This window comes from Siniperca chuatsi, linkage group LG18, assembly GCF_020085105.1.
Source record: "Siniperca chuatsi isolate FFG_IHB_CAS linkage group LG18, ASM2008510v1, whole genome shotgun sequence".
NCBI lineage: Eukaryota > Metazoa > Chordata > Actinopteri > Centrarchiformes > Sinipercidae > Siniperca > Siniperca chuatsi.
In genome coordinates this window covers 14793451-14821449 of record NC_058059.1, presented here as the reverse complement: position 1 = coordinate 14821449, position 27999 = coordinate 14793451, and the positions used below count along the sequence as shown (strand labels likewise).

Below are 27999 nucleotides of genomic sequence, written 5' to 3'. Positions count from 1 at the left end.
ACATTATTTGTTATTTGTTTATTGTAGCATGCAATTTCATGTGCTGAAATCTTCCTTTTCATAATTCTATCTCTCAGTGCAACACAGAAGCAGTATGCTGCTCGGCCAAGCTGTCTGTGAGTCAGTGTGATACAGATGAACAAGCCCAAAAATGCACAGTCAGTCAAACAATACTAAAACAGTTCCATCAATCATTAATAGCACATAAATCATTATCACCATAGGTTAGACTTACTCCAGTCCTGCATTAACTTACAGTAAGTAAAAGGGAAACCTTTCACAATGTGATATTTCCGAGGAAATAAATGGAATACGTAACAGTATTATTCATTATGGGGATGTTTTAGATATGCTGTCTCTTAAGGATTTTATTTTCCTCATTCTGAAACATTACACAACTGCCCCAATGATTTAAACATTTAAATATATATCTGATTATCACAGGTTGTATAAATGAGCGTCTATGCTATAAGTCCATCAAATGATGGTGCCAGACTGTATACAATGACGGATGTGTACCATCTCTTAATAGGTCATTTACATTTCAATCGAACAATAGATTTGCAAATAAAATGTCTAATACAGACATGAATAGTCAGAAAACATCAGTTCATCATATGTTTCACAATCAACAAACAGGCCCCCCCCCCCATAGAATATAGAATAATGAGACACTTTCTTGTCTAATAAAAAATTTCAACAGTTTCAGCAAATTCTCAAATTCAAAACAAAGAAGCAGACTTAGAATATAACAAGAAGGAAAAATACCACAACAATAACCAAATGTGGCAATAACAATAATGGTCATAATAATAATATAATCTCTACTAAACAAGAATTAATTTTCATGAGCAAACAAGTAAAATGCTGCAAGCAAACTTCAGCACTTGACGTGGCCACACAGTGGGCATGTGCAGAACTCTTACAGCGCTGGGTGTGTTGTATCACAACTACAGAATTATCAATACTCCTCCGCCATCACAAGAGGGACTATATCGCATGCATGACGCAGGATGCAGGGAGGATGGGGCGAAGAAAAGTTTAGGGGGGAGGAGGGGGGCACTTACTGACAGAGTGCACCCGCTGGCAGTGATGGGGTGGGAATTAGTGCAGTGCAATTAGCCACTACAGCAGTGCTCTACAGAGACTTTAAAGAAAACGGAGTATCAGTTTGACATTAGTTCAATATCACATTACTGATTTTACACACAGTAGTGCCCAGCCCTCTCCCATGAGAACAGGAATAGCAAAGCCAATATTGATACTGAGAGGCAAAATAAAACACTGGCAAAGTAAACACTGGAAAATAATATAATCAGCGTAACACTTTAACCCATTTATGCTTTGGATGAAAGGGCCAGTTATCAGCAAGTGAAATTAAGGTAAATACTTCCACAGAATATTTAAGTGATGAATATAGAAAAAGCCAAAGTAACTGAGCTACTTCCCTGAGCGATTCAGACAGACAAGGATCTAGCCTCCTCTAATGGAACAAAGCAGAACTACAAGAGAAGCATCTCACTCCTCACACTTGACTGAGCCTTTCCCTCCTCATATAGTTTACAGTAGAGGAATATGAAAAGCTACAGGAAAATTGCAGGGATTGATTGTACTGTACTGTACACATCATGGCACTTAACGTTACATGACTTCAAAGGTGAAGTTGTAAACAGATGCAGAGCGACAGTAGGTAGCTGAGCTAATTTCACAACTTGGAGCAGCTAAATCCCTGCGCCAGTTCTTGCCTTTTGATTTCAGAAATGAACCCTACAAAACACTGGAGAGTTTTCAATCAGTTGAGTATTATCACATCAAGTTACACTGAATTGTTCAGTCCAATTGTTCACTTTGTCTACCCACTTAACCTTATATGTTGAGTGGAAGATAGGAGAAAACCCCCAGAAAGGTTACCGGTCCACTATTTCATTGTTCATTCAGGTTAATAAAGTTTTAACTTGAAACTCAATAAGCAACCCTCACATGTACGGCCACTCTGCCATCCTCTAAAATGGGATTTAATGTATAATCTGAGAGGAAAGACATTGCTGCTGAAAAGGTACAGTAGCTTAGGTGAGAGGAAATTAAAAAGGAAGCTTGAAAGATTCAAAGATTAGTCTTCTCATTCTACACAAATCTCATAAGATTTAGAATAGGTGTAAACAAACTCAGAGTCTTCATGACTTTAAATCCTGTATATCTAAAATGGGTTAATGTTTTCATGTTATTTATTAAAGTCATTAAGACTAAGCCACACATGACACGATGCTGGGCTGCATGGATACTGCACATAATTACAGTGTACTAGACAGCGTACTGATGGCCAGCGAACACAGAGGAACATTAGAATGGGCGATCAGTTTAGTCTCTGTAATGTAAAATATAGCAACAAAACAAGAGTAACAAAGATCCTGATACAAAATACCCCGACAAACAACTTCACAGAAGTTAGCAATGCATAAAAAAAATTTAAATTTAAAGTTAAACAAAGATATAGCATGAAGAAACACAAGAAGTGGTGTCCCTCGCTTTTGTAGGCTTCAGCTTGAAACATCATGCATGACCTCTGAATATTGTTTACATTTTACGTAAAGCTGACCAGACTGGAAAACACAGAAAATGCCACGGGCTTACAAAAATGTGATTTCCAGTGTTTCCAGTTTCTGAGATCACATTTACGTGAAAGATAACACCTCCGAACAGCACTGGAGTCTGTCGGTGGGCATGGACAAAAGTCATTGTAAAGCCCAATGTTTAGATTCTATATAACACCAAGGAGAGAAAGGCCACTGTATTGCATGTTTGTGTCTACTGTGTGTGAATGATTTGTGGTTTGTGCACACATGTACTGCGTGTGTATGTGTGTGAGAGCAATGAGACTGTTCCTAACTCACAGTCAGCAGGATTCAATGCCAGAACCACTACAGGCACACAAAGATAAAAGAGTAGTTTTTAAGATTGACTGTGTGTTAATGCAGCTTTTATAGAAATCTACTAAATTAGCTTCTTCTGAAGCTGAAAATACACATTTCTGTTCCAAAAAGAATTGCTGTGTATTGTTTAGCTATGCCGTATGAGTCAGCTAAGAAAAGAGGCTAAAGGTATTATAGTATGGATAAAAAAACGTTTACACACATCTTTGTTTTGTTGTCATCCCTCCTGACCTCCACTGATCATTTTACCTCCAGTGATCAATGATCTGTTACAAATTCTATTTATGACTGTGTTGTGCTCTGTGATCTCATGACAGGGAATTCAGAGAACACCACTGAAAAGGTCATTTGACTAATAAAAGACAGAGACTTGTTTGAGTATCAGCATAGTGAAGTCCTCTGTTTTTTATTTTCTCGGAGGATTGGAGTGCCTTACCCGTTTTTGTTCTCAGTATCATAATGTATATCTCTTGATTTTTCAGGGAATACTTCTATAAAATGTGTTATGCAGCAATAAAACAAAGGCTATTAACTAAACCAGTAGCATCGAGCTGGATGAGGGCATTGCTATGTAAGGATGCTTATGGAAATAATTGAGTAATTCATTTATTAGAAATTTGGCTTTTTCTGTCTGACAGACCATGTGAAAGTCCTATCAAACATAAGTCTGTCTTTGTCAGCCATGTTGAATGACAGCAAACTAGATGATGTGTAAACCTCAGGAGTACAATGTCATGTTAAGTGAGCAATCATGTGGTGAAGATGCTGTGTGATCGCCAGCCTTTCTCTTAAATGTGACTGGGGTTGAAAATGCAAACATGGACAAGTTCAGCATCTACTGTGAGAGCAAACTGGCCATGTACCTTACTAGTCATAAACAGTGATATCAATAAATTCTCTGTGGAGCTGTACATTGATGGAAATCACCACTTGGGAGGCAGGAAAATGTGTTTTTGCTTGCCCCTTACGATGTGGTACAGCACAGACTGTTGACCCATATCTGTCAAGTTTTATTTAGGAATATGATTGACATGTATGAAGGCTGGAATTAAATGGTATTCCTTTAACCAGGATCTGGTTGTGGGCAAGCGACTCATTTCTAGATTGGTACAGTTCAATGTCTGACTTTGTCTCCCCTTAGCTTCCATTGAGAAGCATCTCTGTCATGGGTGTTTCAGGACAAGCCCGCGTTGGAGCGTCCCCCAGTCGAGGAGGTCCAGTCCGCAGCACCAGCTTGCCAACGCCCATACCTCCTGAGACCAACCCTCCAGGAGACAAAGACTTCCTACAGAAAGAGAGGAAGGAAGGAATGAAAGAGAGTAAGAAGTACGGATGGGCAGAGCTTCTGCACACTGCCAGTTTGTCAAGTCGTAGCGGACTCAGACTGGGGCGATACTGTGAAACACTGGTTACCATGGTAATTCACCTGAAGGCCATCTTTTTCAGCAGGTGAGCATCCACCTTTTCTGTCGAAGGACCCTCTGTTCGGAGGTGCTCCTCTACAGGAGAAGAGAGGAGGGGAGAGGAGCAGGGAGGTGGGAGAAGGTGGGAAGTATCCTGAGACTGTGGGGCAGACAGGTCTAAAGACTCCTGAGAGGCAAAGATGATAAAAAAGAAAGATGATAAAGACGCTTGGTTATGCTTGAATGAGTTACATTTATGCTGCAGTAATATAGAAGTCTTTCACTCAAAATGTTCCGACTGAAGTTGGACAAATTCAACTCCCAGCTTCACAACATCCCCTTCAGAAATAATCAGACAACATCACAGACAGTGTCCATGTGTTTTTACTGTATATGGCCCATCACTCTGGTCTAATTCACATAATCATACCAACCTGAGACTTGATCTCCTGGTGGTCTGAATCCTCCATGTCAAGAGCGCACAGTTCCAGCTCAATGTCCCGATCCGGGTCCAGTTCGCTCTCAACCCGGTCCCGATCCTGGCAGTAGGCGGTCTGACGGACTTGCAGATCAGACATGATTTTCTCTCCACTGCTTATTGAAGTTTGACGGACGTGGAGCTCTGATGCACAAAGCTGCTCACTAAAACCACAAAAACACATACAGATACAGACAATCATAGAATTAGTATAGCGGAATTGTACATTTCTTGGTATCAATATCCTTGGCATCAGTAGAAAGATGGTCAAATAAAATAAAATAAACACAAAATAATAAAACATTACATTGTGCGTTAATGGACTGGTAATTGGACATAATACACTGAGTAAAAATAAAAATGGTCTTAAAAAATTGCATGTCAGTATACTGGAAAATATTTTGTGCATTAGAGACATCAATGTAGAGGGCTTTCCTGACTCCTTTTCTTGGCTGCACAGTAGGTTTTTACCAACCAGCTAGGAGCTCTATTTTTAGTCTGACCACAGAGAAGAAACAACTGCAGCACAATGAGATAGGAGAGAGGGACGAGAGAGGAAGAGTGAGAGCAAACGTGTTAAGAGCAATCAGGAATTGACTTCCACGTGTGTCCAAGGGGGTTATAAGCAGAGAAAAATATAACCAATATTGTGAAATTGCCTTAATCATGTTCACAATTGTTTGTCAACTTGAAGATTTGAATCTTGTTTTAAGTATTGAGAAATAGCAAGATGGTCAAGTGCTTAGCGTTGTTAATGCACAGCAACCACAGCAAGGTTGCCAGTTCAATTCTCACTCCTCTCCATGTGGAGTTTGTATGTTTCACCATAGTTCAACAACATGTAAGATATAAAGGAAAATAAGATGCTAAAAAAAGAATTAAGAAAAAAAAAAACTGAAGTGTGTGTGAATGTGTTGTACCTCTCTAGGAAACTGGAGTGGCTAGAAGAGTCTGATCCTCTGGAGCTCCACCTGTAGTCGCTGTGATCCAAGTGGGGGTTGTAATCTTTTAGAGAAAAACAAAGACAAATGTAAACAGTGGAGACAAAAAATCAAAGCTACATTTACTTTATAATAATGTACATTTTATCACAATTTATGCATCTGTGTATTAAACACAGTTTACAAAGTGCAGTAAATAGTAAAACAGCTGCATCATAGTAACGGGATGAAATATCCAACTTTAGTTGAAAGACTTAAAAATAAACAAGAAAAAACTGATTCATATGTCACCATGGTGACATATGAATTATAAAGGACAAAGACTATGTGTCATAGGTCAACACTGAAAGCTAGACTATAAAGAATTGGTTTGATTCTGACTTGATCTTCTCAGACAAGTTGTTCATCAGTTTCATCATATAAATTTTTTTTTTAACGTAGAAAAGGTTTCAGTCGTAGTCATCTGGACACTGTTTTCAGAATCAAGACATTTCGGCTCCCATCCGGAAGTCATTCTCAATTGTGAAAAAATGAACGGGGCGTCAAGGAAGCCATTTTTGTGAAGAAAGAGAACCCCTCTTTGAACAGAAATGGTGGTCTGAGATTTAATCTGCCCAAAGTCTATCAGAGTGTATTATCACCTTGGTCACGCCTATCACATGCTAATCAGCAGGCACTTAACAGTGATGAAGTAGATGCAGCCAGAGAACAATAGGCCTGATTACTGATTACTGGGCCATCTTGAAACTATTAGGTCAGTTTCGGGTGAAACTAGCTATTAACAGATACTCAGGCAGATTCCCTCCTGAGGGCAGGGCTTATGTAACTCAGAGTAGCTTAAATTTCTAGTTCCCGTCCCATTTTTTTCACAGCTGACTTCCGGATGGGAGCCGAAACGTCTTGATTCTGAAAACAGTGTCCAGATGACTACGACTGAAACCTTTTCTACGATAGAACACTCCTGGACGAATGAGGGACTACACCGTCTTATTTTTTTTTTAAGTCACTTCTTTTCCTCGTCTCCTTCCTCTTCTGCCTGTCTGTGCCAGCCTTGTTCCTTCCTGCACTTCCTGTCTACTTTCTTGGGTTTTTCCCACATCTCTCCCACACATCTTTTATCCCTCCTGACCTTTAAAGTTGATGGGTGTGGTGTTAGCACTGCCCTGGCAGGCCGTGGCTTGGACAGGGTCGGTGGTGTGGTAGCCCGTGCGAGATGCCCTGGATATGGCACCCCACTTGGAGATAATGGGCCCCTCACTGAAGGGAATGATCGGGTCCTCGTCTTTCAAGCGCCGGTAGTGATCCAATGAATGCAGCCATCGCTTCCCGACACCACTACTGCTAACGCCACCACCTCCACCTCCGTTACTATCCAACTCCTGCTTTAGAAAAACATGGATGCTGTTAGAAAGAGAGCCCACACATGAATGCACTGCCCCAGAGATATTTGAATGAAAGAAGAATTTGTCTTTAGATGTGTGTCTGCGCCTGCGTGTGGGTGTGGGAAGAGTTTCACCGAGCGCTCTGAGCAGGAGTGAGCCGAGGTGTGTGTGAGTGTTTCAGGCTCAAAGGGGCTGAGACAGGGGCCGATGGTACCACAGGACCACGGAGAGTAGTGCGCTAAACTTTCATCGCCTCTGAACCTGCAACCCACGCACTGGCCTCCACTGCTCTCCACGTGCTGAAAGAGAGAGAGACATTTAAAAATGATGGTGAGACACACTCCTTTGCTTGGTCCTGCTACTAAACCTAGATTGACCTGCCAAGCATTTGTTTTAAAGAGGCAGAAAGAGAGATGTACAGTAGCAGTGTTTTGGGAAAGCAGCTGTTTGCACAATACATAGGAGCACTATAGGATCTTTTTAGCTCATTATTGCTGCTATGTAATATTCATAACTATACAATGACACAAAGCACACTGGCTCAGCGGTAAGCACTGTCACCTCACAGCAAGAAGGTCCTGCGTTTGAAATAGAGACTCTAAATTGTCCAGAGGTGTGAATGTCAGTATGTATGAGTGTCTGTCTACATGTGTCAGCCCTGTGATAGACTGGAGACCTGTCCAGAGTGTACCCTGCCCCATAGATAACGCATGAAAGCATGGACAATGTCAAATGTGAAATGAATATCATACATAAGTTATAAGTTTTAGGAGAGCTCATACGTCTAATATACCAGCCTTGGTTGCTCATACTAATTTGAATTTATGTTCTCACCGCCAGTGCTGACATACTGCCACTTTGCTGCCATCCCTGTGGCATCATTAAATAGCAGTAGCCAGTCTTTTCGCCAATTGTCTTGTTTGCTTATGCTTGTTGTGCAGAGGCATCAAAATTAAATTGAGATCAGTAAACTAACACTTAAAAAGTCTTTTTGGCTTCTTTAATAAGAGCTGAATTTTAAAGCGGATGTCTTTGCAAAAAACATATCTGACGTGCTGCTAAACAAAGCTTTACTCAGCTGAAAGCCTGAGTCACTGACTTGTTAAAGTCCCTCCTCTCGCTTTCTCTTTTTCTCTCTCTCACACACACACCCACACACACCACAATTGTGCATTGCTATGATATCTTCCTCCACAGTTGCTAAGCAACTATCTCCCACTTAAATAGCATTGGACACAGCCGAAGCGCAAGCTTTTGGGATAGGAATTAAATCGTACATATTTTAAAATGTATAAGCAATTTATTACACTCAGTTTCAGGTGGCTGCATTGACACTATTAATAAACTGGTTATGGTGGCATTTTAATTTTAACTGTTATGCCTATAAACTGTGTTTGTGTGTGCACATATGTTGTCTCTATTATTTGCTTTCTACCTCAGTTCCAAAATCGATGGTGAAGATGGGGGAGGACTGGGAGGGCCTGCTGGCGCCGTGATGGTGGTGATGATGAGCCCACTGTTCCTGCTTCCTTCTGAACAGATCCTCGTAGCCCAGAGGAACACGGCCATAATCCTGACAAGGGAGTGTTGGACAAGACAGGAAAAGTGAGGAGGAGAAAAGACGGGTTACTTATATTAACATAATAATAATATATTTATGTATTTTAATTAACAGTTTAGTGATGATGCCATTAGGTAGCCAAAACATTTGACTGAAGCCATGAATGACAACTGATAAGTACCATACAGAACCAAATTGGACTGCTGGAAAATACATTTCTAATACAGTACTTTGAGTTTTCGGTTGTATCAGATGTGTAATCAGTCTTCCTCCATCTTTTCCCAAGTTTAGGTGCTCTGATTGCATTTCATAGGCCTAGGTCTAGACATACGGGCAGGCAGAGGAGCCTTTTCTGAAGATGTGGGGGTGGAAACAATAAAAACAGCTGTACAACATAATGCAATGCAATACAACTCTCCAATAAAAATAGTCTAATGTTCCGTTTTTATTTAAACTCTAGAGAGCTGCTTATTCAAAAATGAGGGTGTAGTTATTAGTGGTTTTGTATTAGTTTGCCTTATAATGTAAGGCTGTCTTCCGCACCATATACTGTACAAACAGGTCATGTGGCCACATGCAGCATTATTGGTAAAATATACTGTAGTATTGCAGTAGTCATACTGGTAATGCTATATGATGATGTGAGAAGGAGAGAAGTGAGAGGGGGAGGCAGAGACATATTTGGGTGAGAAGTGGGAGGACTACTGAGGAGGTTGAAGCTTCATACTGCAGCACTGTGGCTGGCAGGGAAGGTAGAGGTGAGACGATATGTGGGTGTAAAAAGAGAAACCGAAGGAAAGTAGATGTTGTTGAAAAGAATTTAGCAATAAATCTGTTCAGTGTAAGATGGACCAACATCAATTAATACAGATGTTTTCACTGGATATACTAGATGCTGTTTCATGACATAGAGAAATAGAAAGCAAATAATTTCAATACAACCCACGGCAGAGAGCATTCATTTTTAATTATTGCATGGCTCAGAGTGGATTAGCTCTCTTATAGCATGCCTACTTATCAATAGTTAAAATACACTGTTTTTTAAAGGCATTACGCTCTTTAAATAGTATTTGCCAAGTAACAGCTTGTTAGTACAGTTTTTGAACAGATATGTGTCTTAAACTAAAACAGTGATACAACAGTTACATCAGAGGTGTGTTGTTATCTGAAAATAAATCCCTCCAGCCAATCAGAAGTAAGTAATCACCATGGCCATGCTATAAGATGTGCGTTGTTTTACCTACCCTGTGTAGCCCTGCACGGTGTTCAGCTCCAGAGCAGTAGTTGCTGTCTAGAGAGTTGAATCTCTCCCTGAGTGGAGGCTGGTAGACGGAGGAATGCAGCACCTCTGGGGGCAGTGAGTTACTCCTGGCATCCTCTCTGTGGTACAGCTGTAATGATAGTGATCCTCATTATCAGCATAAGTTACAGAATGATCATATTAACATTGCAACATGATAATTAACAGAAGGCTCACCTGAGGCCTCCATACTCTCCTGCTGTCATAGAGGGGAGCATAAACACCATGAGCAGCCGCCAGAGGCCCATACTGAGGCTGCCCCGGGTGGGTATGGAAGGCAGGAGGTCCCATCCGATCTCTAGGCGGGTGTGGTGGGTACCCCGACGATGAGGAGGATGGTGGGTGTGACATTTGAGGGTCACTGGGGTAGGAAGATGGTGGAGGGCCAATCGAAGGCGGCAGAGAGGATTCTGGGACGTTGGAGGATCGAAGGAACCGAGCCATGCAGTGTTTGTGAGGAGGATGAAGACTAGATGGGTAATAGGAACCTGCTGGAGAAGAGGAGGAAAGAAGGAGCGAAGAGAAAAACATTTGCACTTTCCCAAGACAACAATAAAGTTGTTTTTTTAAATTCAAGCTTTTATTTAAAAATGGACTCACAGGTTGCTTGATAATGGGGCGTGTCATATGCAGAGTGGGGCTCCTGATAGTACAGCTCTGATGCCTGAGAAGGATGCGGTGCACGCAGCACAAACTGACCATGTTTGGGCATAGGAGCGCCACTATCACCCCGCCCAGCTGTTGTCAAGGGAGACGACGCTGAGGAGTGGCTGACTGGAGTCCTGGGAGGAGAGATGGACTTCCTAATGGAAAGAATGACAACACAAAGAGAAAGAATAAACACACACGAATGCCCCTAAGGCTGAGTTGGAGATACCTGAGATCAGTCCTTCCTAACAGCACATAAATGTTCATGAAGGACTATTTCACTGCCAAAATCAAATGCAAATATAATACTCAACTGATGTTTGCAAATCCACACATCAGTTGAGTTCTAAATGTGGATTTGACTAGATTAATTGAAATGTAAATTAAAGAAAACCACATTTTTTTTACCACAAATAAATGTAATTTGTGTTATATCTAACTTAAAAAAAAGAAACTCAAAGTTTGGAACCAAGTTAGCAATTATTTATTTAGACAAATCTGACTCCACATAAATAGTAATGCTAAACTGAAAGTAATATTAGGCTGGTCACAGGGTTAGATACCAACAAGAGAAGATGTACAAGCATCAGTGAATAAGTGGAACAATAATCTCACTGTTCAGTTGACCCTGATATGTTTCTGTTGGTCCCAGATAGCCCGTTGGACCCGTTAGCCCCATTGGATCCATTTGGCATCACTCTCTTCATTTCCTCCATCATGTCAGCCCCTCTGGAGATCAGTTGGGGGTGAGTCAGTCCAGGCACTCCCTCTGTCAGGGTGGCTGTATTCTCCCCTGTGCCTTTGAGCCCCTGCCCCACTCCTGCAGACACATCTGTGTGGATGCTGCCCTCCATGGTAAAGGTTTTACCCATAACCCCCGGCGCTAAAGGGAACGCACGGCCCACACTGTTGCTCTTCTTGTTCCTCAGTCTAAATCTGTAAAGAGAAAAAGGGACAATGGGAAAGTCCAGTGGGGAAGGGTTAACACTAAACACAGTTTGTGTGTGTGTGTGTGTGTGTGTGTGTGTGTGTGTGTGTGTGTGCGTGTGTGTGCACGTGCATGCATACGTGCATGCACGCACGTGTATCCTTAGCATTGCAATAACATTGTCACAGAGGACCTCTTGTATATCCTCTTGTAATATAAATATATGATATTAGATAAATAAAATCTAATTAAAAGGCTGTGTAGCCACAGATTGTTCAGAAGATAAGATAAAATCATTTTTACAGGGCAGAGTAAGAGCATCTTAGGCTACAAACCCTTAATGTAATTTGTCTCATTACATCAAACTTATGATTCTTTCTCATATACAGATACTTCAGTTAATAGAGTGTCATTTGTCAGCTGTAAAACATAGAATAACTCCCACGGTTGGACAAGCAGACTTCTGTCTGACATTATATTTGTTTAAGTAATTTTCTATCTAATTGTAAATTCATACTTGGATGATCAGAGTTATTTTATATCTTTAATACAGTGAAAAGGGACTCTTTCAGAGTGTATGTGGGTGCTCACGCACTTCTCCAGCTCATCCTGTGTGTGTGCAAATGTACAGTTGGTTCCTCGGGGACAGCCTCCCTGCTGACGAAGGTCTCTGCACATGCTGGTCTTGTACTTGCTGTTCGCCTGAGGCTGCAAAATGCACACATACAATGCACATTAGCTGTAAAATTAAACTAATGCATGTAAGTCTTAGATCAATCAATGTCAAACTGTTTCCGTTTCTCGTAAGCAACTCTTAGTCTTTTGTAATAGTTATCATAAAAGATGGGTGACTAATGATCAGTTACAAGTGTAAAGTTCACATAAAGATGTTAGTTAATGTTTACTCTTAACAGTGACTAATTAATTATAGCCGTGGTGATTTTTTTTTCTATTTGCAGACAGTTACAACTCATTACAGTTGACATTGAAAAGAAAAAGTCTCAAAATTTCATGACTATGGATGTCAAACAGATGTCAAAGCCCTCAAACAGCTATTGACAGACTGCAAATGATAGCTGCTAAATGCCATAAAACTAAAAAACATGATCAGAAACTTTAATAATCACCTTTGTGGTACATTCTCGATGGAAAACAAATTTAGTGCTTATGGCAGGGCTGCCATTTCGAAACAGTTTGCCTCCAAAGCAAACACACAATAATATTTTATGGTTTACAAAGCACAAAACATGTGCCCCTGAACACAAGTATCATGGTGTGATCAATCATCTTTTACATCTTATTTTCTAACATGGAGGAAAGTAAAAGATTTGTTTAGCCCACAAAATGTCTAAGCCAAAGGGTAAACACAGAGGTGGATTTGTAAAGGTGAGGACAGTCAGCAAATAGTGATTTTTGAATTTATCCCTCAAAGAACTGAAGGCTTTCCTTCTTAGCAAATGGTAAAATATCTCAGTCTGCACAGTTCAGAACGACAGAGATTTATTGTAATCCTTATAACATATTGGTATTTAGCTATTGTACAGGTGTTAATTTATTCTGATTGTCTTTGATTAAGCATGTGAGAATCTGTGTCTGGACTTGATCTTGTTTTTAGTGTTTGTTTTTAAACTTCACTCTCTTTTTATTGTTTGACTAGAGCTAATACTGACACACATGACAGCTTCAGCCTCTTTTCACTCTACTATACTGTACGCACTGTTAGAGACCAGTTTCGGTCTTCACAGCTGCATTATCTGCTCATTGTTAACAATTATTTTAATGCTGTTGTATCAGTTAAACCATTACCGCACTGCTGTTAGTGACCAGAGACCACGTCCTATCTTAGATGTCACAGCCAGGAGGAACAAAGTGTGCTGCTGGACCCTGAACATCTTATCTTCCATGTTGATGGCCTTCTGCGGTGTCTGAATGGAGCAGCTGTGCAACTTCTCCTCCCAGGATTGTCCTTTACTATTCTGCACTTTTCCACATGTTAATGATCTCTCACATTCCCTGCAGCCCATCTCATTTCTTGCATTGTTCTATTGTCGATTTTAAATAATAACTAAATAACTGTCACAATCTCTACCTATCACATCAGTGTACCTGTGGAGTGTCGTGGCTCTTCTTGCTGAAGTTCTGTATGAATTCCACAAGTCCGTGAACCACCAACTTCACTGCCAGCATCACACTTTCCAGCTCCTCCCACGATGGTGCCGGGGCATCTGCACACAGATCAACAACACAGTCTGTTTAGTAGAGATTCTTATCACCGTACAAGGTCTCAAAAAGGCTGAGGTAGCAGCAAGCCTAGAAAGAATTTAGTGTGTATCAGAGATCATTGAGATTATACATCCTGATACCATTAAGTCTGACTTTTTGGATGAGGATATTTTTGTCATTATCTCTATTATATAGTATGCTAACTAAAAAGGACACCAAAAGAATGTCTTTGATGTGGTTCCCTGTATGAATAAAGGATAAAATAGTAAGTAAGTAGTAAGGCTATACAGCCGTGCTTTGCACTAAATGCTAACATCAGCTTGCTAACATAATCACACTGACAATGCTAACATGTTGATGTTTAGCAGGTATAATGTTTACCATGTTTACTATCTTAGTTTAGTGTGTAGACATGCTAACATTTTCTAATTAGCACTAAACACAAAGTACAGCTCAGACTGAAGAGAATGTCGTTAGTGTTGCAGGTAATTAATAAACCAAAGTACTGGACAAATTTAGAATTATATTATATATATTATTAATCTTCTCTTCTGTGCTCGTTAGTTGCATTTTGGTATATGTGTTAATCACTCAGACTCATTAGCATTCATTCATATGAACAAACTGAAGTACCTGGGTTGTGGTCGATGTTGGCTAGTAGCTCTAGGTGTGGTCTAAGGCTTGTGAGGTTAGCAGGGTCTCCTGTCCTCTGCAGGACGATTGTCAGCTCCTGAACGCTCTTTGCAAACGACTCTGGAGACTGCAACTGGAGCAGAAGATAGAAGAGGAGAGGTCTTTAAAAAAAAAAATAAAGAATAGATAAATGTATTTGTCCTGTGCTTCTGTTCTCTAGAGGCTTGTTATAGGCCTACTCACCGTGTGAATTTTCAAAAGGGAGTTTCTCAATAATGAATGCTGAAACTTATATGTCAAGTGGAATAACAGCCTGTTACTAATGACGAGGATATGAATCATACTGGCACCTTGTCAATAATGGACTGCATATGTGACTTGTGGACCAGGTCTCCGTACAGCAGGGAAGACCACTGCTCAGGTGAAATTCGTAGGCCCGCCTCCATGGCGATGTGGACGATCTGAGCGTCATGTTCTCTCCTTAGAGCCTCGTATGTCCGAAACTCTTCCTTCAGCTGCATCAGTGAGGAGTCCTCATCACGCTTAGTCACCTGATAGGAAGGACGGACAATGATGGAGGGAGAGAGGATAAGAAATACGGCAAATTGAGAGACAGGAGAGTGAGAAGAAAGACAAGGAAGAGAAGGAGGCTATGGACAGATTATTATCTTTTGTCCTTGATACGGAACAAATGAAAGACTAATCAGACAATCTTTCACTTCACCCCAAAATGAAACTTCACTCTCACTTGTATATACTGTACATGACACTTAAAATGTAGCATGAAAGGTCTGATTTTTTTCAATGTTTATTTTTTTTGTTCTAAACGAGAAATTATTCTCCAGGAATAATTTATGTTTCTTTGTGTTTACAGCAGATCTGAGAGTTATTGAGGTAAGTATTGCAATTTGAACCCCACTATGCAATCGTCTAGTTATAATATACTTTTTGAAAATGAATATGCTGCTTAACTTGTTTGGAGCAATTTCATGGCTGTTTTACATTACAGCAGTTCAGAGACACCTGAATGTGTAGCTAATGCGATAATGAAATATTCATTTCAGGGTGACTTATTCCTTAAAAGTAAAATAGTATTTTGTGCTAAGAGTCGTACTTGCGATTTCCCAATTAAATGTCACTGAATTTACCAAACAGCCAGTTTGTCCATTTGCGGTGTCTTCAGACTAATAAACTCAAATTCAGATCAGACAAAGGGATTTCCCCCATCTCAGAATCTGCCCTATGAGTAATCATCATAAGACACCAACACGCACCACCAACTACTGTATCGCTTACAAATCTACCAAGCTCAACAGTCAAAATTACAACCGAACAGAATCAGATTTCATCATTATTAGAGATCTTGCTGCTGTCCATCTTCTAAAAAAACTCTGTCAGGTTTTCTCTCTGTTCCTGCACTTTTATCTATCTTCCTCTGCGTCTCTGTGCTGTTTGTCTCTGTCCTGCAAGGCAGTGCAACAGGGGCAAATATAGACTGCTGTTACACCACGAGCAGATAGCTGGCATTTCTGCCCTACCAGCGATGTCTGTCATCCGATAACAGGCACAAAAATACACACACACACAGACAGATCCTTATTACAGATATGACTTTTATGCAATATAAGATATACGTAGTATGGGCAACCCATTTAGGGAGAGATAACACTTTATTGTCAGACTGGGTCATGTTAAGTTGGAGAACAATCCACAGTTGAAAAGGGGTTTTCCGAAGCTCCCTCAGATACTTAGACTAATTTTAAGAACATCATTGTTTTTGTTTATCTTGATTTCAAGAATAACAGTTTTAGAAAACACCTCTAAAACTGATGACAAGGTATTCATTTGAAGCTCTGTGGTAAAGGAATATGTGGTGGTAAATGAGAATCTATTTAAATACCCTTCATTTAATCAGGTCATTTATTATGGCTTGGGTTCTTGGGACAGCAGCAAACTGAGGTCCTTTTGTTCAGTTTGAAGTAGACTGCATTCAATGCTGTGGATAGCTTCTTTTTTTTAAATGAAGCACTTACAGTGCAGCTTGCACACATGTTTTTGAATGTGCACACATTTATGGGTGTCATGTGTATCTATGTGTGTATGCTCATTCATGCTGCCTGTACCTTGAAGCAGGAGGCCCTGTAGAGAAGCTGCACCACGTGGCCTATGCTGGTTTTGGAGGCCTGGGGGAACCGAGCCTCAAGTTTTTGGACTACAAACAAAACCAACACCTTCCTGGACAAAGCTGAGCCATCCTCCAGAGCCAGTAAAACTAGCTTCAGTCCATCTTCTTGCATAGCTGATGAAAAAAAGTTAGAGGGGGGTGTAGGGATTCAGCAAAGGACAGCAAGAGGTGGGGAAAGAGAGCAAGAGAAAGAAATATAGAGATTGTGGAGAAAATCAGAGAGAAATATTCACCAAACAAACAGACATAGGTGAGCATGCATATGCATGCAAATACTGCAAATAATATATATTTTAATTTTCGATTCTTAACAAACAAAAGCTAAACAACAAACAAATCCATTTCTAATACATAGAGGTTCTTAGAACCAGGTGTCCTCAGACTTTTTAATGAACTCAATCTGTGATCATGATGAGAAACAGTTTCCCAGTCAGAATCTGCCCTATGAGTAATCGTCACAGGACACAGGGTACCAGCACCAGAAGTCAGTTTGATGAGGCAATCTAAACAGGCAATTTAGACCATTCAAAGGGCAACTTCACACACCAAACCGCTAAAATAACAATCAAGTCATTTCACGAGCATAAATCCAAAACGTTTACAGCAATGGCATTATATACTGACTTAACAACTAGCAACTAGCTAGTTTTATATCTAAGTGAAGCAAAATGGATATTAACAATGTTGAAATATTAGTATGAATTATATTTTTTGTATTTAAATGACACTTCCTTGTTCTCAAATCTGTGTGACATGGCTCGTGGCTTGTGAATTTTACAGGTTACAAAAGTTTGCATTGAGGGAACTCTTTTAAATTATACTGCCTCAAAAAGTTTACAATAGCATGCATCACATTTATAACTTGTCTGTTTTAAATGTCTAGTTGGTGATGGTTGTAAGACAAGATGCATATGCTTAATCTTAATTTTCAAAATGCTAACGCAAGTCTCACTCAGATCTACAAAACAATGACACATGTGACATCTGCCTAAAAAATGTATTAGTTCCATTCAAATGTCTTATAAATCACATGTATTGCCTTGCCTCTCAGATTTACGAGTTTGAGTCTTGAAGCACGACATTTATATCACTAGTATGTGTGTGCTGTATGTCATGCACACCCACCAGGTCCCAGGAACTGGCAGCCCCGTGCCCTCACCGCTGCCCAGAGGTTGGCAGAGAGCTGCTGGGGGTTCTGGTGCTGCAGGATAAGCTCGGTTACGGTTCGTTCCCCCAGCGACCGGCCTGCCCGCACAGCCCGCACACGGCCCTCCTCCTCCACCAGCTGGCAGTTCACCAAGGTCACCAGCTTCCTCTGCATTGGCCGACTGAGCACACTCGGACTCAGAGTCGCCACACCTGTAGAAGGTGACAGCTCTGTGGTGAAACAGTGTATTTGTGGAACTTCATCACAGTGAGAACATTTACTTTAGTTATCAGTTAGTTTTTTTTATTTCATTAATTTTTACCTTTTAAAGCAATGAAACAAAGAAACGTCATCCTCTGACCCAAAAAAAACAGAGGAACGGCAAACATAAGTCTGTTACAACCAACTATGTAGGTGGATTTAAGGCCTCTTCATGGAAGGGATGAGCCTTCATTGTGCATCTAATCTCCCATCAATGGTTCATGCTTCTCAGGAAACCAGGCATGAGGAGGTGAGAATTGTCTAAATGATCTTATACGGCAAAAATGATGAATGCTACTGCACAGTGGCAGCTGGCCAGTAGAGGGGGCTGCCCTCCTTGAGCTGTTAAATACCCCATTACTAATAATAATAATAAATTAAACAAACTGTCAATATTTGTGTGTTTGAAATATGGAGTACATCCAGTAATATGTGTAAAATATTATAGAAAATAATCTGCACAACATCTATGCTTTTCCTACACATCCCCTCCGCCTGTCTGCATGTCTCTGGGGCGATGGAGAAATCGCCCACAGGAGGCGGCATTTTAACTACATGATAATGACAGCTAATTTACTGTTTTAAAGACACATCAAAGACGGTACAAAACGAGCTGTTGGACTGCATGCTGCCAGTGCTAAAGGATTACATTCTGGAGGAGCGCTGATTTTATTGTCGTTCAAAAAGACGAGACGACTGACATTTCCACCCACTGCCAGCTGGTGCTAAGCTACATCAATGCCGGCAGTAACATCCAACAGCGTTTTTTCGAGTTCATTACCAACCGCCGACACCATCGCTACAGCGCTTCAAATGGACAATGAACAACCAGGTATCAAGTAGATGTACTCATGACTGTTAATGTACATTTGATCATGTTAAGCCCCAGTGTGTGTTTTTGTGCGATGTGCATAGTTGACATTTTAAAACAAATCTCAACTTATTCCATGTGTTAGAGGTCAATTGATATTTACAAGATTATTTATGTTGTTATTTTGGGTATTTCCTTCTGTTAACTGTTTTGTATTGGTTATCAGGGACCCCACAATTAATTTTTGAGTATAATTCAATTTCATTCACTTGTGAGAGAGTTTTGAAGCAGAAGTTTGCTGGAGTTAACTATCTCTACACCTCAGAGCGCTTGACTCCCATGCTTATGTCCATTTAAGTGTCTGAATAGCAACTTAACGCCACTAACTGCACTTCATGTTTACTTATCCTGATCTTTACCTCCCTATTGGTTTCCCCAACAAAACAAGGTCCATAGGGGCATCTCAAGAAATAAACATTTTCTATTACATGTTATATATTATACTGAATTAACCCATGTGGGGATGTCCTGTTACTTACTGCTTTATTTTATGTTGGAATAAAATAATTGCTAAATATTTAACTGCAAAGTAGTCATTCTTTTTTGATACATTCACTTTTTTTGCATTGAATCATACTGGGATGTTTTCTGAATTAGATTGGATGTGGCATAGCCCTACCTAGAAAATTTTCCACCAGCTGCCACTGCTACCACAGTCACCAAGAATTGGCTGAACAAACAACCAGAACTACTGGTCAAATTCAGTAAGGTTAATCTTTCTTGTCTGTCTTATGCAGAGAACTGAATTTTGCTTTAGTACCATAAAAGTACAGCAGCTTTCAGGCATCATGAGAAGTGTGAGAAGCATGAATGCCAAGTTACACAGGCAGCTCAACTGCAGCCCCCGCAAATTTAGTACCAACAGCTTCATTCTCTTTCACGAATGTTCACAGATCTGAAACTGTATCTGAATCTAACATTTACCATCAAAAACACACATGCATAACTGCACACACATAAACCTTTTGCTCCGCTGATTGGTTTTAGGTAGAGAGCCAGCTCTTCCACGCACACCCTGCACACCTCGTAGTTCTCAACTTCTGCTGCAGTGCTCAGGCTCACCGGCTGCACGTCTGGGACCTAAGAGACACACATCATGAGTACATACCAACACGCAAGACACAGACACACAGAAAGAGGAGTGACATAAACATGCCTTCTTTCTCCCCGGACTCACCTGAGCTCCAACCAGTTGCAGCAGGGCACAGTTGACCGGCAGCAGGTCGATATCGGTGCTGATTGGTGTCTGATCAAAGGGGCAGGCCTTGCGGTGCAGTTTGTGTAGGCAGGTCTTACACACTGTGTGGGAGCAGCCCAGGCTGATGGGCTGGTGGCCGCTGCTGTCAAACTCATTGTAGCAGATGGGACAGGACAGGAACTCTGTCCACTGGGCCGCCTGCACTGGCATCCTGCCACCACACCACTGAGGGAGGCTTCGCTGAGCTCAGGGGGTATGCATGTCAACGAGCTCCGACAACAGCTTCTGCTCGCCACTGCCGACGATGACTGTGAGGAACAGCACATAAAGTTATGTAGTAATTTTGTAGGTCAATACACAGCAACATGATGGTAGTGGTGCAATGGTTAGCAGTACTGCTAAAGACACATGTAGACACAATACTGTAAAAATGTACTGGCACTAGAGCTGCAAATAATGTCAGTTAACTACTTGATTAATCGACTAATTGTTTCAGCACTAACCGGCACAATAAAGTACAGATGCTGGCTTGAATATGTACAAGTAATGAATGTAAGTGCACTTTGCTGTGTTGTTGTAAATCTATGAATGCATGTACTATGCAATGTAGAACTATCGTAGAATGGGAGGGGAGGGAACTACATTTCACTCATCTCGTTACAAACATGGATGGGACATTATTTAAATAACATCATAAAAGATCAAAAATGTATTATATAAATACAGTTTGGAATTAACTTGTAAAATTAGTGTTGCTATGCTGAACTTTAATAGCCCCACTGATAACTCTGATACTGCTCTTTATGAGCAAAACAACTTTCTGTAGCTGATTGTATCCTCCTAACAAAATATCACTATATTCATAAAAATAACTTACAGTAAACCAAATATTTGAGAACTACAACACAGCAACATACAGTATGTTGTAAAAGTGAGAAGGGTAAAAGATTATTTACAGTGGTGACGACAATTACCTCTCGGAGAACCCAAAAATAAAGGTCCAAAATTGAGTAGTATTAATTTGAGAGCAAGATTAGTCATCATCTTGGCTTTCATCTTTTATGACTGACTCTCATTCATTTTGTTTAAAATTATTTTGGTGAGCACAGTTTGCAAGACTTTATTGACCTAAGAAAAGAGCCACAATAACAACTCTACTAACATATCACAAGAGTTCTGTTTGCTTTACTTTGATTGTGTACTTTCTGAATTTGAGTCACTTATACTCAAATATTCCCCTTTGTACATCTTTTTGAAAGCATTTCATACCAGGAAATGTTCCTCTTCTTATGTAACAGTACCTACCATAGGATATTATGTTGCTCAAGGCAAAACATTACATAAAATACATGCAAACATAAAACAAAAGAACTGCCATCCTTCTGACTCCTTTATGCAAAGTGTTTTGGACACAGCTTGCAGGCAGCCAGCACCTGTTACTGTAAGAGTCTGTTACATCTGTTCAAACTGCTCAACAAAATAACAGCTGGTACCCTCACAGAGGAGGTACCATAGAAAAATGAAAAAAATAATCTATTGAAATGGCTTTAGAGATACAGTACAACACTTATACAGAGAGAGAGAGAGAGTGAGAGAGAGAGAGAGAGAGAGAGAGAAAGTAAAAATAGAGAATAAAGGAGATTAGAGAGGACAGTTAACTGACTATACCGGTTTGAAAATATGCTGCAACCAGTGTGTGTTATTTTAAGAGCCTGTGCAGCCATGTATCGACGACATGTGCAAAAAACAGGCCTATTTACAAACTGTATATTTATTTGTCTATAAACACTACAGTGTGTGTCTCTGTCCCATGAAAAAACCCTATTACATGTCCAGGAACTTAACGACCAAAAATAAAGACTCCCCAAGTCCTCTAGGAATTGTCTGAGCTTGATAAACAACATTTTATGGAAAATAAACCAAATTTCATTACAATGCTAGCAGAGAAAGCATGTTCATATTGTAACATGCTAGCAGAGAAAGTCCAATGGAAAGGGAGAGGAACTTTGCGCATTACGCACTGTGCACCATATTCAACAACAAAAATACTCAGAGCTTCACCACAAAATGCATTTAAATGTCTACCGTATCATATTGATGGCGACGTGCCACTTATAACGCCAGTTATACGCACCTTCCAAACTGCCCACATTGGCCGCGTGGACACCTCCGCTCTGTCCTCGCGCGTCATATTTCCTTCCGCGAGGAGCCCAAATATAACACCGATTATGACTATTGTGGCCCACAAACTGCTGAAGCACCGTCTGAGGAAGAGTGAGGTAACGCTCATGTGATGAAACGGGTTCTGGGGGAAGTTTGGAGACGATGAAGGTGGAGAGTTTATTTTGGCGCGTGAGCCAGGACAAAGCTATCTTTCTGTGTGTGTCTGAAGATTAGGGAGTGGCGCAAACTCTGGGGGCAACTGTTAACTGTGATTCACTGGCTGTGGTCACGTTGAAAGCCACCTGTTCAAGCTCAGAGCAACTGCTATCCTGTTTTTTACGGAGTCCCTGGCAGAATACATGAAGTCTGGCCTTAGCTCGTGCTCTACCCCTGCCTGTCTCTGTGTGCAGAAATTATTCCTGCACCCACGGCTGGATACAAGTCTGTGCGCTGTCACACTATTAGATTTATAATATGACCACCTCACAGCACATGGGGACTCCAAAATATCATGATGTACACAAGACTTCCAATACCTGCCTGAAAGGTTCACTACCCATGTTTGTATGCATGCGCGCACACACACACAAACAGCCCCCTCAGTCATGAATAAGTCTAGTCTTGTGACAGGGAGAAGTGGGCGTGTTGTATTATACAGGAGACCTCAACTTCCTCATCAGGCTCCTCTCCCTCTGATTATTTTAAAATGAGGAAATCCACCTATGAGCTCTGTTCCTATTCTTTCAGACTTGTTTGTGCCTGCAATTCACCTAGAGTGCATTACTCAGTGCTTTGCAGTGTAGGAAAGGTTGAGGATGTGCCATTTTAAACACACCCAAGCATCGAAAACAATGCAGCACATTGAGTGTTCACTTTTAAGAGCAAAAATGTCCCTAAAATTGATGAAAGAAGTCTTTGTAGACCTAAGCAGTGATTTGCTGTAGTGGCCTGTTGAGCCACCCACTCTACTGAGCGGAGGATGAGAAGTACATTGTGTCTTTACAGCCAACAGTTGGCGAGCTATCATCTGGCTCAGGACAGTGAGTCCTCACTTGCCCCCCCCCCACCCCCACCCCCCCGTGTGGGGGAGGGCATCTGGAGTTTCCTTTGGCATGTCTCAGAGAGAGAGACAGACAGAAAGAGAAAGTGTGAGAGTATTCTTCAGAACATTGAGGTAAGAACATTTCAGTAGGTCGACATTTGGTCCATCCTCACTTTTCAAGGGTTTTTATTAGATTTGGACTTTGGTTTAAGCTTATGATGAGACTTACTATTGGGTTACGGTTAGGTTAACTTAAGGGTAAAGGTTGATGTTCTCACATTGCCAGATCTTCTCACCATGTTTGAGCTGTGCCAGCGAAAGGTCGGGTAGAAAAAAAAAACAGGTAGACTCATCCTGGTACAGCTGGGGGAAAAGAGATTGGATTTCTTAAAGCCAAGTTTTACGTCAAGCATAGGATTTACCTCTGCTAAGATCACTAGAGCGTCTACAAAATATCATGCCGGGGGCATCTTTGACATGGCTATTGTGCATAAAAACGTTTTTGCCACAGTTTTCAGTCATTAGCATGTAGCTTTGTTAGCTTGACTCCTTGTGATGGCTGTTTCCCATAGAAACAGGGACTCTGAAAACAAGCAGCGCAACTGAAAGTGAGAGTAGAAGGAAGCAGAATACAGCCGTCGGCCAATGGGAGGCTTATCCACGCGGTACACACCCTCATGTAGGGAGTAGGTTATGGTTGGAGTAAGTGCTAAGGTTAGGCCTATAGTAACGGCAGGTGGATTTGGTTGTTATTGGGGTCCTCACTCTTAACATGTGTGGGTAGTTTTGCTTTTTCTGTATATCCTTGCAGGCATTCGTTTCTGATTGTGCTGTGCCATGACATTTAACTCTCAGTCACTTTGCAACTCCAGCTTGAGTGAGTTGGCACAGTTACCTCTATTGTACCCCAGTATCTGTAGAGAGACACACCAGGGACAGCAGTACCACATTAATCTGTGTATAAAGAAGGTGACTAATGGCTCTGTGTTATGTGGAAAGCAGAGCATTTGGATTTTAGGCCAATTTTAAGCCAAACAGTTCTCAGTTCATACAAAATTAGAAACTTACTAAGCTGTTATGATGTGTTCTGTTCTGACAGCTATAAGTTTGGGGCCTCGTCATGGCCTAGTGGTCTAAGACGCACACCATATAACTGCAACGTCGCTGAGACACTTCTGACATGAGAATCTGTGTTGCATGTCACCCTCTCTCTCTCTCCCCATGTTTCCTTCCAGTCTCGACTATAAACTATCAAATAAAGGCAAGAAAATGTCAAAAAAAAAAAATCCAAAAGTTAAACATTTGACCAGTTAATCCAGAACAACCAGGGGCAGCATTAAGGGACGAGCTGTCTCAAGGTGGTTGAGCAAGCCATGCATCATCTGATGGACGGACACTCATGCTCATATCACCCCAAAAACCTTTCTGCTACACACGCACACATATACATGCACACAAAAAGAAATAATAAATGGATGCATGGACACACACACACACTCACTCACACACCGCCACGGCGCACGAGTTAGACTTGAAGCAGAGGAATCTGAAGTAATATGAGGCTCCTTCCCAAAATTAGAACATTCAATATAGTGTGTGTGTGTGTGTGTGTGTGTGTGTGTCTAAGAGTATGCACATAACCGCTTGTGATGTCACTGGATTAGTAAACCCAGGTTGGTGTTTTTACCAGAGACACAGATTTAAGAAATCTTGAGTTACCATGAGTTACTATCACTAAAGATGTAAATCAGCAATCTGTAATTTAAGACACTGCTACTGTAATCACTACTGCAATCTACTCATTTTGGGAAATATGTGCAACAGTGTGCTCACTCACACTGTTTTAATGAGCCTGTTTTGGTATTTTAAAATAGTTTAAATAGTTTTCATGACTCACTTTTCTTCACCTTCGTGAATGTGCTAATGACATTTTAAATTCCTCCCCAAACAGGTCTTGCATGTCCCACACAGTCCCCTCTACAACATGAACTACAACCAGAATTTTAACATAAACTCAATTGTACAGCCTTCAACACAGCCTGACTAAATACTGAAACTTCACACCCACCATATTGCTGGGAGAAAAAAAACAAGTGAGATACTGTATCATCAGTTTAAAGTCACGCAAGTTAAGAAGAATTTAAATATAGTGACACTTCAGTCTTTGTCCTAAAATACATACCAGTGAAACAAATTAAATCAGATTGTGTTTATATGAACAAAAACTCTAACTGTTCTGTTGAGGAGGCAGCCCCTATTGGCTGTAAAGTGAAAACAATACTTGTAATCACAGCAAGCAGGTAAATGATGAAGAGAAAGTTAAACTTTAACACTGGGAACTGATGATGCATGTTAATCTTACAGTGATCTTGGGAAGTATAAGTAACAAAACACTAATGCAAAAATCACATAAAATCACCTTTTGTATGGCAACACTACATTATCATGGTGCTAAAGCAGCTAGCAGCATTTGAAAATGTTTCACTCCATGATTTATTACAGGGTTACTACATTTGTTTCACCATGTCTGCTCACTTGTTTTTGAGTGTACAGTGGGGGTAAGTGGGTCTGTGTGATTATTTATTCATTATGCCTGTCATCACAGTGTGTGGGGGTAGTTTCTGGATGAGAGGCAGGGCAACCATACAGCTCACTAGCGGCTGTATTATACAGCACATATAGTACAGGCCTACTTTATTACCCTTATGACATGTGTCTGCAGTAACAGGAGCAACCAAGAGTTATGCAATTTTAGTGAACCATCAGTTTGTTGCAGCCTTGGATAATATTGTCAGAATATCAGGTTGCTTCCAGTTGCAAATCAGCAGGTTATAGAGTAACCTCCAATATGACAGGCTGCTGCACACTTAAACTTTATGACGACAGTGCTGCATTTCAGACTGAAGGCTACAGTAAATAATATGCAACACCTGAACCTCTGCTGTGGCTCAGGAGTCACTTTGTGAGATAAAGCGATGTTCCTCGATAAATTTAACATATGTGCACATTCCTATCATCATGCTTGGGAGGTCACGTCAACCAGTCTCCACCGTTGCAGCAGCGTATCTACAGTTTCATGTTGCTTTACAGCATGCAATGACTGCCTCAACTCTTTCTAGAAAGCCCTGTCTTGCATTCGTAGCTGGCTATGAGCTGTGGGCCCATAATTTCAATACAACCTGCCTTCTTATAATATTCCATCAGCACCAGTTGCAGAAATATATGATGGGCTGGAAGCCGAATAATTCCGGGTCTAATGATAGAATTTCTGAAATCTGTAGCTGCTAAACGATCCCTCATTTTCAGATGAGGAAAACAAAAACAAGAAGTCCTAGTCTGAGATCAAAATATCTAAAGGCTTTGCACACATGAAAGAAAATCTCGATTTGAAGAGCAGGAGAAAGTAGTGCGCACCTCTGGATAAGTCACTTACCTCACGCACTACACCAGAGCACCAGAATAAACATATTCACAGACATCCAATGAAACGCATCAAAAATATAATGAAAAAATCTTCATCAGTTGCAAAACAACCGCAGCAGCCAGCCCCGGGAGATAACTCTTAATGCGAGAGGGATATGGCACTGCATTTCAGAGCATTAGAGACAGGTCCCTTGGTCCAGTTTTGATCCGCTGCCCCTCTTTCCGGCAGTATATGACGGACACATTCGCTCAGGTACAGCGAGCCACACGCTCTCGGTTTGACAAACCGGGGAGAGGAGATGGTGGTATCGCTCCGCCGGTGATGGTGCCTGAACTGCGCCGCTCACCGCCGGGCTGCACAGGCAGAGAGCTGCTGCACCGCTACGCTTCACGCATACTCTGTCCGAGATGCGGTTTTGATAACCCTCCGACGGTTCAACAAAAACGTTTGTGAATAATGGTCGGATGAGCGGCGTGGGGCACTATTTTAACGTTGTGAGCAAGGATAAAAAGATGTAAAGGGGCAAGCCGGAACAAGCCGCTTTTCGAGGCGTGGGCTGCCTGGTTTTAAAGGAACAGACCGAGAGGCAGAGCAGCAGAGGATGCGCTTCGGCAAGTGCGCCTGTCAGGAGGAAGTTCACAAACATACAAGCACGCGCAATTCTCGCTCGTTTCATCGCAGCCCTGCGTTTAGAGAAGTGGAGTAGCAGAAGAAAAAAACATGTCAAAACTCCTGTGTTACTCCCATTATTTATTGTCTTTACCCTCCCATAACATAACCATAAATACGTTTGTTTGATCAACTCTTTGGAAAGGCTTGAATAACACACACAATTATTTTTGAATTAACTTAAATTACAGTTATCATTATTAGGCTATTTGATAGTAACTAAAGTCAGTCTAATGTGAATATATTCAAATGTCTTTATGTAAAATATATATGAGAGCCTTTTTATATACTGCACTGGTCAATAAAACACTGGATTATGTTGATGAAGGTAGCCTACTGAGGGTAATCCTATTAGTTGGATAGCTTCATCCTGTACATTATAATGGACTTAGTCTGGCATCTCAATAGTATTTAACAGGCTCATTGTCCATGTGGGCTTTACCTCCAGTGTTAATAATTGTGTCATACTGTGCTAATAACTCAGACTTTCTCCTCATTGACCTGCTGTTCACTACAGGAGACGTGAGCCTACTCATTATGAGGACATAATGTGGTTCCAGTTTATCAAATGATACATATTGAAGAGAAAAGTGAAACGTTACTGTAGTTAGT

General features: G+C 40.9%; 1 protein-coding gene across 4 annotated transcripts; it reads right to left on the bottom strand.

Moving 5' to 3' along the window:
• Window positions 1-3: 3 nt before the first annotated feature.
• On the bottom strand, window positions 4-27284 carry rc3h2 (ring finger and CCCH-type domains 2). Of its 4 annotated transcripts, none has more exons than XM_044173981.1 (20): window positions 26728-27284; window positions 20069-20397; window positions 19854-19971; window positions 17738-17971; window positions 16551-16726; window positions 14778-14978; window positions 14428-14560; window positions 13678-13796; window positions 12167-12279; window positions 11259-11579; window positions 10596-10798; window positions 10173-10486; window positions 9940-10086; window positions 8570-8707; window positions 7269-7433; window positions 6882-7131; window positions 5732-5816; window positions 4768-4975; window positions 4357-4520; window positions 4-4215 (listed from the first exon to the last, which is right to left on the bottom strand). In XM_044173981.1, exons 2-20 carry the CDS (start codon window positions 20297-20299, stop codon window positions 4068-4070), a joined length of 3468 nt encoding a protein of 1155 aa, XP_044029916.1. In that variant the 5' UTR covers window positions 20300-20397; window positions 26728-27284; the 3' UTR covers window positions 4-4067. The 4 variants fall into 4 exon arrangements, with proteins under 4 accessions (XP_044029916.1, XP_044029918.1, XP_044029917.1 ...); XM_044173983.1 differs by having other exon boundaries at window positions 10173-10483; XM_044173982.1 differs by lacking the exon at window positions 26728-27284 and adding an exon at window positions 22224-22372.
• Between the last annotated feature and the right edge of the window lie 715 nt (window positions 27285-27999).

Excerpts from the sequence above, each read along its gene's own strand:
- rc3h2 (XM_044173981.1), bottom strand. The coding sequence starts at position 20,299 with ATGCCAGTGCAGGCGGCCCAGTGGACAGAGTTCCTGTCCTGTCCCATC. Across the intron at positions 8,708-9,939 it reads ACCGTGCAGGGCTACACAGG|GATTATGGCCGTGTTCCTCT; the intron begins GTAGGTAAAACA and ends CTCCCTTGTCAG. Across the intron at positions 4,976-5,731 it reads CACTCCAGTTTCCTAGAGAG|TGAGCAGCTTTGTGCATCAG; the intron begins GTACAACACATT and ends TTGTGGTTTTAG.